The 12805-nt window shown below is 43.9% G+C and overlaps 1 protein-coding gene across 1 annotated transcript in view; it reads left to right on the top strand.

Annotated features, from left to right (window-relative positions):
• The first annotated feature begins 9989 nt into the window (after positions 1-9989).
• The window catches only part of KCNC2 (potassium voltage-gated channel, Shaw-related subfamily, member 2), a 310429-nt gene continuing 307613 nt past the window's right edge, over positions 9990-12805 (top strand). Inside the window, exons 1-2 of the mRNA XM_006882563.1 lie at positions 9990-10065; positions 11330-12026. Coding sequence (XP_006882625.1) covers positions 11349-12026 — 678 coding nt within the window. The 5' untranslated portion in view covers positions 9990-10065; positions 11330-11348. The remainder of the gene's footprint in view (positions 10066-11329; positions 12027-12805) is intronic.

Genomic DNA, 12805 nt, shown 5'->3' on the forward strand with positions numbered 1-12805 from the left:
ATAAAAAAAATTATGAAAATAAAATTTGAAAAAATTTTAAAAAAATAGGCCTAACCATGGGGGAAAAAAGTGATAGGTTTTGGATTGATTGAGTTAGATCTCAAACTCCTGATACTTTACACTATACTTAAGTACCTAAGTAATATTTGGTGTTTCTTTTACTAGTAGTGCCTTTTCCCTTAATGACACTGCTAATTCCCTGCTTTATATGAAAAAATAATCTTGTTATGCTTGTTAGATTCACTGTTGTTATTATTAATTGCCATGACATCTTCTTGGCTGATGGCAACTACCTGTGTGCAGAGGAGAAATGCTGCTCAGGAGTCTGAAGGCCCTGAGCTTTTGGGAAGCAGATGGTCAGAGCAATCTATGTTCAAGTAATTGACAGTGTATTTAGTAATCAAGTACTTACTGTGATGAATAATAAAATAACTTCATGTATGTTGCTGTCCTTGGTTCCCTGTCCTTATTGTTCTTAGGTGCTGTTGAGTTGAGTACTACTCATATCGACCCTATGAACAAAAGATCTGAACCCTGATCTATCCTGCACTATCCTCACACTTTCTGACTCATAAGAGTTTATTGCAGCAGTCACCATGTCAATGCACCTGGCCGAGGGTCTTCCTCTCCTTCAAAGACCCTCTACCTTTCCAAGCATCACTGTCCTCTCCAAGGAATAGTCCCTCCATAGCAACATGCCTAAAGTATGTGAGGCAAAGAAACTTCATCATTCCTTCCTCCAAAGAACACTCCAGCTGCACCCTCTCAAAGATAGATCTGTTCATTCTTTTGGCTGTCCATGGCTGCAAATGATTAAGTACTTAATACTGAGACAAAGATCTGTGATTTCAATCCTTCCAAATGTTCTTTGGAAGAAAAGCTTGGCTATTTCTTTCTGAAGATCATGATACTGAAACTCTTTTGGCAATAGTTCTGCTCTTGACATCAGAGGTGGGTACAACAACTGATTTCATAGGACCTAAGTTTGGGTTTTGTATGTTGCTTAGCACCATAACAGACCAAAGAAAACTCACTTTTGTTAGGTACATTTTTATCCTATTTGAGGCTAGAAATCTTTCAGCCAGTAAATGTGGAGCTACTTCTTTTCCCTCTAAAGCAGGGTGTAGGCCTGAGCTGTCTGTCTTTCAGTTAGTGAGAGTTTTAACCACTATGTCATCATGGCACCCATCCTCACATCATAGCTGTTATTGTGAGGTACCACTGTGCTGGCTCAAATTCATGACACCTCATGCACTACATAATCAAACAGTGTCAGGTTGTGGCCTTTTCTCAAAGTCTCTGCTGTACGTGTGATTATTGCTGTAACTTCTGCTTCAATTCAAAGTTGGCCATACATAAAGACTAGTGCTTTTCTTATCCTGCTCACCAATATCTTGTGCAAAATAGACAGATGGGCTTATTGGCAGCATCACAATGGATGGTGAAGAGATTGAGATTGTTCACAGTTTTGGTTTGCTTGGCTCCACAGCCAACCCTCTTGTCACCAGCAGCCAGGAAATGAAAAGTCATATTGCAATGGGAAAGTATGTGGTTAGTTGTTATGTGCCGTCGAGATGCTTGTGACTCATAGCGACCCTATGTACAACAGCCTGAAAATTTGCTCTGTCCTGTGCCAATCGCACTGTCTCTGACACTCCCATCCCGATTACCCCAGTCACTGAATCAATCCACCTCATAGAGGGCCTTCCTCTCCTGCGCTGTCCCTCCACCCTCCCAAGCATGATGTCCTTCTCTAAGGACTGGTCTCTCCTTAAACATGTCCAAAGTATGTTAGACGGAGCCTCAGAATCCTTGCCTCCAAGGAGCCAGCCTGTTTAACCCTTTTCAGGATGAATCTGTTTGTTTATCATGGTTAGAGACCTCTCTAAAATACTGAAGTACAATCACTTACTGTGCATTAGAGAGCTGGGCAATGACTAGGGATGATAGAAGGACAATTGATGCCTCTGAGCTGTGGTGCTGGAGAAGAGTATTGAGTTTACCATGTTTGTCCTGTAGAGGGTAAAACTGGGCTGCTCCTCGGGGACATGGATTCTAAAGCTTTGTCTGACATACTTTGGACATGTTGTATGGAGGAACCAGTCCTTGGAGAGGGACATTATGCTTCAGAGGGTGGAGGGATGGCACAAGAGGGGAAGATCCTCTATGAGATGGACTGATTCAGTGACTGGGGTAATCGGGATGGGTGTGTCAGAGGCAATGCGATGGGCACAGGATAGTGCAGGGTTTAGGGCTGTTGTACATAGGGTCACCATGAGTCGCAAGTGACTTGACGGCACATAACAACAACAACATCACTAACATTACACACAAACAAAATCCTGCTGAAGGTTATTAAAAGAATAAATGGGACAGATAATTACCAGAAAAACAAGCTGTGTCACTAGAGATTATTGCCAACATCAGATGGATCTTGAATGTCTATCTTTAATGTGCTTTGTTGACCATGAAAAGGCATTTGACTGTGTAGATCACAAACTGTGATTAACGTTGAGGAACATGAAAATTCCAGAACACTTGATTGTGCTCATGCAAAACCTATACTTGGACCAGGAAGCCATAGTCAAAACAGAGTAAGGAAACACTCTAAGGTTTAAAACGAGGAAGGGAGTGCATCAGGGATGCATCTTGTTTTCATATCTTTCAATCTGTTTGTGGAACAGGCCATTTGGGAGGCTGGGCTCTCAGAGGGTGAGTGGATTCAGGATTGGAGGAAGATTCAACAACAATCTTCGTTATGCAAATGACACACTCTTGCTTGCCCAAACTGAGGAAGACCTGAAACATTTGCTGCAGAAGGTCAAAGACTATAGTCTTCAATATGGATTGAATCTCAACAACAAGAAGACAAATATTCTCATCATTGGGCCAATTGGTAGCATCATGGTGGATAGAAATGAGATTGAGGGTTTTAACAGTTAAAACTTGCTCAGCTCCACAATCAATACTCTTGGTACCAGTAGTTAGGAAATCAAAAGACAAATTGCATTGGGGAAGTCTGTTGTCAGGGACCTCTCCATAGTGCTAATAGCAATGAAATATGCCAATCCAGAGACTAAGGTATGCCTGATCCAGACCATAGTCTTTGCAATCATTTGCTCTGAATCAGAGAACTGGAAAATGACTAAGGATGAAAGAAGAACAAATCCCACCCTTCTAGAGGCTTGTATAAACTTATGGGACCTTAGTGCTGGCTCTCTTTATTTGGACACCTTCCTTCAATGGATAATCTACAATGCTCACCTGTCTCTGCAAAACCTTCCTGTATACTTGGAGTCATGTGAGTCATTTCTCTGACAAATCTCTCTGGGATACCTTCCAGTGAACCATTAAACCCAAAGTATATAAAGGGGTTAGAGAACTGAAGAAAGGAGGGATGGGATGTTGGCAATCATGGACTTGTTTAACAAGTCAAGCATTTGGGACAAGGTTGACATGGCACTTCTTATATCTGGTCTGCTACTAGTCAAATTATGAACACAAGGCTATAGTCTTTGATCTTCTGCAGCAAATATTTAAAGATTTCTTCAATTTCTGCCAGTAAGGTTGTGTTTCCTCCAATCTTGATGCCACATTCTTCTTCATAATGTTCGGTTTCTTGAATGATTTGTTAAGCATGCAGATTTAATAAGGCAAGAGAAAAGATACAACCCTGAAACACATCTTTGCACGATTTTTGGCTGTACAATGTTCCCTTATTTTATTCAAAGCAACTACTTCTTGGTCTATTCATAGGTTTCCATGAGCACAATGAAATGTTCTGGGATTTCTATTCTTGATGTTAGCCATATTTCTTAAGGTCCACACAACCCAATGCCTTTTCATAGTCAATAAAACTTGTGCAAACATAATCTGCTTTCAGCCAGGACCCTTGTGATATCCATCATTTCACAACTTCTGAATCCAACTTAATTTCTGGAATTTCTCTGTTACTGTGCTCTTTCAGTCAGATTTTACCTGTGTGTGAAAGTAATGATACTGATCAATAATTTCCACATTACTTTCAGAGTTTTAAAATTAGTAACATACTAATTTTTCTTTGTAGGTCTATCTATTCTAATCTTCACATGTAAGTGGGGCAGTAAAATCTGACTTGCATATAGGAGGTAATTTAAAAAACATGTATAATTCTTAAATTACAAAGTGAAATATTTTGGAAAGGAAACCCAGTTGCAAACCAGTTATGAGTAATTCTAACTCGCAATAGCCCCACATGTATTACTTTAGAGCTGTGCTACATAAGGTTTTTCCTTTTTGAAGTTCACTTACTCTGCCTTTCTTCCCAAACCATTCTGCATGGACTCAGACTTCTGTTTGATTAGAAATGGGTTGCATTCATCATGTATAACATCAAGGGGCTCCAAATTGAGATAGTAGGTTTATTTCAAGCTTTCTAAGTTTCTATCTCATTGCTTCTGTATGAACTTTCTAATATATGCACTGATTTTAACTTCTAACAAGTGATACGTCTTAAGACAGAGCTCAGTTTGCCTTCAGAGGATATGGTTGTAATTTTGTTTTTGATAATCCTTAGCTGTGGAATGTTGGTGACAAAATTTTGTCTTTATATGACAGTAATGAGTGCAACCAATTGCTGGAAAAAAATACATGAGGAATTTTTCTAAGTGTTGTCTGTTGTTGTTATTGTTATGTGCCTTCGAGTCACCTACAACTCATAGAGATCCTTTGCATAACAGCCTTAACCCTGCTCTATCCTATGCCAATTGTATTGTCTCTGACATACCTGTCCCAACTACCCCAGTCACTAAATCAATCCTCATCGAGGGTCTTCCTCTCTTGTGCTGTCCCTCCACCTTCCCAAGCATGATGTCCCTCTCTAAGGACTGATCCCTCCTTGCAATGTGTCCAATGTCAGACGAAGCTTCAGAATCCTTACCTCCAAGGAGCAGCCTGGCTTCATCCTCTCCAGAATGAACTTTCTTGTTCTCCTAGCAGTTCATGGTATATTTAATATTCTTCTCTAGCACAACAGCTCAAAGGCATAAATTCTCTCTCCTCCTATCATCCCTAGTCATTGTTCAGCTCTCGGATGCATAGCTAATAATTGCAAAGATGATGGCCTGTATCAGGTGTGCCTTAGTCTCCAGACTGACATCATTACTCTTCAGTATTTTGGAGAAGTCTCTGACAGCAGACTTCCCCAGTGAAAGTTTTCATTTAATTTTCTGGCTACTGGTATCAAGAGTGTTGATGGTAGAGCCAAGCAAAGGAAAGGTGTTGACAATCTCAATCTCTTCAACATTAATTATGATGATGCCAGTTGGCTCAGTGATGAGAATCTTTATTTTCTTGATGTTGAACTTCAATGCATATTGAAGGCTGCAGTCTTTGACCTTCTGCAGCAAGTCCTCCTCAGTTTCAGCATGCAGGGTTGTGTCATCTGCATAACACAGATTGTTGATGAGTCTACTTCCAATCCTGATGCCGCACTTCTCATAGAGCCCAGCCTCACGAATAATCTTTTCTGCATATATATTGAAAAGATATGGAGAAAGAACAGAGCCTTGGCACACACCGTTCCCAATTTTGAACCATGAAGTATTTCCCTGCTGTTCTGGTGAATGCCTCCTGGTCCAAGTATAGGTTTCACATAAGCACAATCAAGTGTTCTGGGATTCCCATTCTTCTCAGAATCAACCACCATTTATCGTGATCTACACAGTTAAATATCTTAGCATTTGAATGAAACACAGCCATTCTTCTGGTAGGTACTCTCTGTTTTCAGCCAAGATCCACCTGACATTAGCTATAATATCTCTAGTGCCATAGCTGCTTCTTTTATTTGATCCTTATTGTAATTGTGGTGGCAGCATTCCCATTCTTGTATATTGTTCTTATGTACCATTGAGTACCTTCCAGAATATTTTCAAAGGTTGTAAATGGTACTGGATGAAATTGCCCATCTTTCTTCCATGGAGCAGCTGGTTGAATCAAACTGTGTCCTTTTAAGTTAGCAGCATAACTCCTTACCCTTGGGCCACTAGGGCTCCCTTATCTGTATATAAAAGAGGAGACAGGTGCTCAAGAATTTATGCTACTCTCTCTAGGTTAAGCATCAGGTGATGAATGTAGAAGATGAGGGCAATTTTACCTACCTACAAAGTCTGTGGAATTCACCATTCTAAAATGTGCTCCCCAGAATTTATGAAATGAGGAAAGTATACATCACAGGGTTTTTGAAAAGGTTACATGAGGTAATGTATTTCTTGTAGTATTCACAATATATTATGTAAATGTTAGTTACTGTTAACAGGGCAGGAAAGTAGGCTCATGCTTTTGTCTTTTCAAGTGATGAGAATTCAGAGGATTAGAAAAACACCTTGAAATTGAGTTGCTTAACTCTAGGTCAATTATTTAGCTCATGATTCTGTGAGTCAGTGCATTTGGGCTTGCCTCTGTTAAGACAGATCTTCTAGATAGATGAATAAGGGCATGGCATTTCTATTTTGGAGATGGACTGGTGATGAGAAAGAAGGAAGTTTTGAGCTTTGGGGGGACAATTTATTTCTTTATGGTATAAACTTTTAGTATGTCCTTGGGCTTGGTTCCTGATTTTCCTCCCCATTTCACTAAACTTTGTTTATGAGTAGGCACTTGGTATTTATGCCTCTGCTCATTATGCCAATAAGCGAAGGCTTGTTCTCATAGAACCAGGATAGAAGTCCAAGAATTAGACAAAGAAACATGCAATATGTCTTAAGTTGAGACTTGGAACTGGTACACCAGTTACACTCCCTTCTACTGAAGGAAAAAAAAGTCACAAAGCTAGCACAGATTCAAGCAGGAGAGGCAGAGACAGATGGGAGAAAGTGCGAAGTTGCACTGTAAAGGGGCATGCCCTTTTGATGGGATGGGAAACTGTGGCTATCAATACCATTTACCACAGGAGTGGCATCCACTTTTTAAACAACATGCCTCTGGAAATTCTATGAATTTTGAGAAAGGATAGCTATTGAAAGGCTGTAGGTCTTTGGTTCCTAGGGTTGCTATAAGTTGTGCTCATCTCTACGGCAATCAACAACAAAACAACAATATAATTTATCAGAAAAGAATGTTGTTTATAAATGTCTTTTGCTTACAGAGGCTAAGTAATCTTTTAAAAAGCCCTGATACTGAATTATAAAAGAGCAATTTGTTCAAATGTTAAACTTTTACAATTGTGTCATTCTGACAGTAAAGTGTGGCTTCATGTGCCCGATGCACATTTTTGGTGGTAATGTGCTGCTTAGTTTCTGTAGCCTTCTGTCAGGCTGAGTCAAGGAGGCAGTATTTCAGCTTCATCACTGCAAGGGGTAATGTCCATAAGGTCTTTTAAATTCATGCTCCATACAGACCAACAAAGGAAACCACAACTGTTTCTTCCCACTCAGTTTTCTATTGCCATCTTTCAAAGCTTTGCTTTCCTATTTCCTTTTATCTGTCTTTTGCAACAGGATCAGTGAAGTGAGTTGGCTGGAGGGGTTTTCTGTTCTCTCCTGTCTTACATAATGAAGCCTAGATATTTGTCTTAGTATCTTTCCCACTTATATTGACCAAAAAGTGTTGTTTCATTCATGTCTTTGTATATCACAGCTTCTCCTTTCATCTCCCCAGTCTTATTGTCAAATGTATCTAACACGTTCTCCAATGTCACATCTGATACTTAAGAAATCACAACAAAGTTCTTAGTTCTTCTAAAGGATGATACTCCTATTAATGCAATTATTTCTAGTTAATTTATATAATCTTAGACCCAGTAGATACATTCTGTATTTTTTTTCCTTTTTTCTAGGAGTCCTTTGCCTCACTTCTCACCATTCTTCTTGAGTTTCTTTAGCCTCTTCATGATACAAATAGTAAACCTTTTTCTTTTACTACTGTTTCTTGCCATCTTTGTGGGTTATATTTTTAGAGTTTTCTAATTAGAACAAAATGTTTCCATCATTTAAATTAAAAGGGATAATTTATGTAAGGTGTCTTGGAAATAGTAAGATTTTTAGCAAATGTTATTATAAAATGCTTCTGCTACAACTTTACCGTTGTCATTAATCTATTTTAAGTAAACTTCATGCCTTTACATTTTTAGCATCAAGCACTCTAAGGAGCCACTTACACAACATAAGAATATGGATTAGAATTTTAATACACTTCTACTTTCTAGTTTTATGGCATTCAAAATGTATTATCACTATTGTTTTTAGCGTGGTAGCAATTGATAGAGAGCTTGTCTTGCCCACTCGAAGGCAAGTGGTTTGAATTGGCCAATTGCTGATGGGTGAAAGAGAGGCAGTCTCCTCTGGTAGGATTTACTGCTTCTGCAAATTTCTGAGTCAGTCAGTTATGAGCCAGTTAAAAACCTATAGTACATAAAAAAATAACTGATAACTGCACTTTCTCAGTAGTTAAACTTTACATTGTTGAGGATGTTTGTTGATCAAATTTATATTTTCACATAGCTGCTTGCATACAGTTCTTACTTAAGTAGTAATTACATATATATTGTCTTTAAAATGTATAAATCACACTTCACTGCCATTGTGTCTATTGTGACTCCCAAGGACCATCCATTAGATTTATAAGACTGTAAATCTTCATTGGAGCAGACTGTTCATCTTTTTCTCAAGGATTTGCTGGAGGATTTGAACCCTTGATCTTTTAGTTAACAACTCAACATATGATTATAAATTATTCTCTTATTTCCCTCTTAGATTTTTAGTGACTTTCTAAAGATTTTTCTCTTCATTTTACTTCATGATTTAATATGTCATAACAGATAGGCATATTGTTTATAGTACGCTGTACTTTGCATCCGTCTATATTGCTACATTTTTATTAGTAACTCACTATTCTTACTCTTTCCAAATTCTTTTTCTCAAGATAGACCTCCTAAATCTGGTGCTTCCCCAGTTGTGTGGACTTCAATCTTAATCTCTACATATGAAATAACAACAGAAATCTTACTTTCTCTTTTCCTCAAGAAACACACACTTGGACACAGACACACAAACTATTTGGTGATGAGGACCAGTAAAAACATAAGGAAGCGGAAAATAGTTTCATTAGTAAATTGCTTTGGTGTACTTGGTTGTCTGTAACTTATCTTTTAGCAGCTAACAAAAAATACCAAAACAAACCCCCAAAACAAAAAAAAAAATCCCTTGAGCTTTTATTGCGAGATGATGATATTCCTAGAAAAAAAACTTTCAAACGTTTTTAGCTTTATATAATCATGGTGTGGCTAGTGGCTGGACATTTGGCTGAAAAGAGGACTCCAGAATTATAAGCAAGACAGGTGAAAAAAGACTCCCTTGTCACCTCCTGGTAGACCTCTCTCTTCCTTTGGTTGTCATTAAGGGGGGGCGGGGGGAAGGCAATTGATCTCACATGCTCTCCCTCAAATGTTGAGAGGGATGAGGAGAGAGAGATGTAGGGAAAGTGCAGTGTAAATAAAGCCGAGGGACCTCCAGAAAGGGTGGGGACAGTGCTTCGTGGAAGAAAATGCAGGAACCTGGTTGGTACCACTTAGCTTCCTCAGACCCACCCACCCACTCTTGCCAGAGCTCAGCGCTCTGGATGGCGGTGAGAAGCTGCTGATGGCTAGCGGTGCTTTTTTGGAGAGAGCCAAAATCTGCTGGGCAAAACCAGGGCAGAGCGACTACCCCATGAGCGCGTGAGCTCCCCTGACCTGTGCTCGGCCTCGGCGCCCCGTCACAGCCCGCTGGTCTCTGGCTCCCGGGGGTCTGGACCCGCCCCATCTCCATGGTTCGCCCAGTCCTGCTCGATGGTGACTCGGGGCGCGCAGCCCTGCGCCTGGGGAGCCGGCCGCTCGCAGAATGAAGGCAGGGAGCGCGGCGGGGGCCGTCTCCCCTACCCCAGCGCCCAGGCTAGCGGCCCAACCACCTGAATCTGGAAATCCACACCAACAAGTAGTTGCTTATCAGAGGAGGGCGGCCCGGCCGGGCGGCGGGACTGAGTTCGGCTGCTCGGAGCGTGTCGTCCGCTTGGAACCTCAAGCAGAGCCACTTTATTCTCAGGCTCGTTAAGGTATCTGGGGATGGGGTAGGGGGGCAGGTTAGAGAAGGGTGTCTCCCAGGGAAGGGCGTGCTGACCCGCAGTCAGGCGTCTCCTTTCTCCCCTCCGCGCTGATCTGCCCTGGGAATGTGGACACGAAGCCCTGGGGAGGGGAGGCTGGCAGACTGGGGACAGGGATGCTGTCAACCAGGACTCAGCTCCGCGGTCCAGGGGGTGTGCCTTCTGGTCGCCGGGCCTCGCCCCTCCTCGAAAGCAAATCCCCCACCAGCCACCCCCTGAGGCGCTTGCTTTTCCTTTTATTCTGGGGGTGGCGGGGTGGGCTGGGTGAATGATTTGATTGATCTGTTCTCAAAGATAGATCCTAAATCGGAGAGGGGAGCAGAACAGGAACCACAACAATAATAATGTGAAAAGGAAATTGGATCAGGAAATTAGTCAGAGAATCTCCTCCGTGAAAGGCAGCTGCATTTTTTTTCTGCCTTCACTTCAGCCTTCAGTCTTGCTGCGGGGTTGGTGGGGGAGAGAGTAGAGGTGAACCCGAACAGGTCGTGCAAAGTGCACTCCCCGAGAGCTCAGGCCGTCTAGAGTGGGCCGAGGGTATGCAGACCACGGAGTGGGTGTCCTCCGGTTCCTGGGGCGTCCACCCAGCACAGCCCCATTGCCTTTGCAGCTAAGACAACTCCCAGTCTGGGGAGTAAGAGAGAAGGGGGCGCGGGGAGTGGAAAAGAAGAGGTACAGGAAGGGGGTAGTATTAGCTGGTAAAGGACAGGGAGAGCTTTGGAGAAGAGGTGGTCTGGAGAGTGGGAGAGACACTGAGGAGAAAAGGGGACCTGGAAAGGAATACAGGGGACTTGTGCGGGGAGAGAGAGGTGATTTGGGGAGGACAGAGAGGGACTAGAGCAAGGGGAGTAAAAGAGTTTGAGGAGAAGAGGGAGGGAGCGAAAGGGTTAGGGGCTGGAGCAGATGCGCCAATGGGAGGCTGAAGGTTGAAAGATGAAGTTGAGGAACAGCTAGCAAGAAGAGGAAGGTGCTAGGCGAAGTAAAAAAGAGTCTAGGAAGGTCAAGAAAGACTTGGACTGATGCTTAGTTCTGTGGAAGGCCGGGGAAGGTGAGATGCGCGAGGCGGGGACAGGGCTGGCCGGTGGTCTTCTCCCGGGAGGGGTCCTCTGGCCTCCTCTGCCTGTCAGGGCTCTCAGGCTGCGGGTGGGGGCTTGGGGGCGGCTCTGCCCGCCGGCATCTTTAACTTGGCGTTGTGTTCGCCTTTCCCCTCCCCTAGTCATGTCTGAGCCACAGAGATGGGCAAGATCGAGAGCAACGAGAGGGTGATCCTCAACGTCGGGGGCACCCGGCACGAGACCTACCGCAGCACCCTCAAGACCCTGCCTGGGACGCGCCTGGCGCTGCTCGCCGCCTCGGATTCCCATGGGGACTGCTTGACGGCGGCAGGGGACCCGCCCCAGCCCGCGCCCCCTCCGCTGTCGCCGCAGCCGCGGGCGCCCCCGCTAACCCCGGGCCCCGGAGGCTGCTCGGGCGGCGGCGCGGGCAACTGCAGCCCCCGCGGCGAGCGGCCGGCTGGCGGCCGCGAGTTCTTCTTCGACCGGCACCCGGGCGTCTTCGCCTATGTGCTCAACTACTACCGCACCGGCAAGCTGCACTGCCCGGCCGACGTGTGCGGGCCGCTCTTCGAGGAGGAGCTGGCCTTCTGGGGCATCGACGAGACCGACGTGGAGCCCTGCTGCTGGATGACCTACCGGCAGCACCGCGACGCCGAGGAGGCGCTGGACATCTTTGAGACCCCCGACCTCATCGGGGGCGGCGAGCCGGGCGACGAGGAGGAGCTGGCGGCCAAGAGGCTGGGCATCGAGGACGCAGCCGGCCTGGGGGGCCCCGACGGCAAGGCTGGCCGCTGGAGGAGGCTGCAGCCTCGCATGTGGGCTCTCTTCGAGGACCCTTACTCGTCCAGAGCTGCCAGGGTAAGACCGGAACGGACCCCTCCAAGTTCGCCCAACTTGCTGTCCAGCTTCACTTAGCGGGTTGGTGGGAGGTAGGGGGTGAAGTGAGGGAGAGGCCTCGGGGTGAGCTTAGAGGCTCACCTGCTGGTGGGTAAATCTGGGGACCTTGGCTCCCTATACGCCCTATCCCTCAAACTGCGTTTTATTCCAGCAAATGTGACCCAAAGGGCAAACACTAGAGCCAACTTTTCTTTTACAGTCTGTATGGGATCTTGTCCTACAATCACTATCACATTTCCTCCTGAGTTTTGTCCTCCACTCGCTCTTTTTTGTCCCAACTTTTCCTTTAGCTTAGATGTCACCTTGGGTCTCCTGGTCATCCGACTTGACATTTTCAGAGAGGCCTGACACTCCTTCACATCTGACTCACCCAATGCAGTGGCTTCAATTAGGGATCTATTCTGAGGACAAGGAAGGGGAAATTATGTGCACGTGACTCTGTGTGTGTGTGTGTGTGTGTGTGTGTGTGTGTGAGAGAGAGAGAGAGAGAGAGAGAGAGAGAGAGAGAGAGATTGAGAACGCGCTGGTGGCAGAGAGTTCTTTTTTTAATAAAATTTTTCAATTTTAATTGTGATTTTAAAGCAAGTTTACAGAGAAGTTAGATTTTCATTCATTCATTGTTGCATATTTTATTCCCCTCTCTTGAAAGGTCACTTTTTAAATTTCTTTTTATTATACTAGTTTCTTTACAAAATTCGAATATGTTGTTTCTCACACCAGCTCCTTCCCATCTTCCCTCC

Source organism: Elephantulus edwardii, unplaced genomic scaffold (assembly GCF_000299155.1).
Source record: "Elephantulus edwardii isolate Elephantulus edwardi_28Jun2011 unplaced genomic scaffold, EleEdw1.0 scaffold00021, whole genome shotgun sequence".
Taxonomy (NCBI): domain Eukaryota; kingdom Metazoa; phylum Chordata; class Mammalia; order Macroscelidea; family Macroscelididae; genus Elephantulus; species Elephantulus edwardii.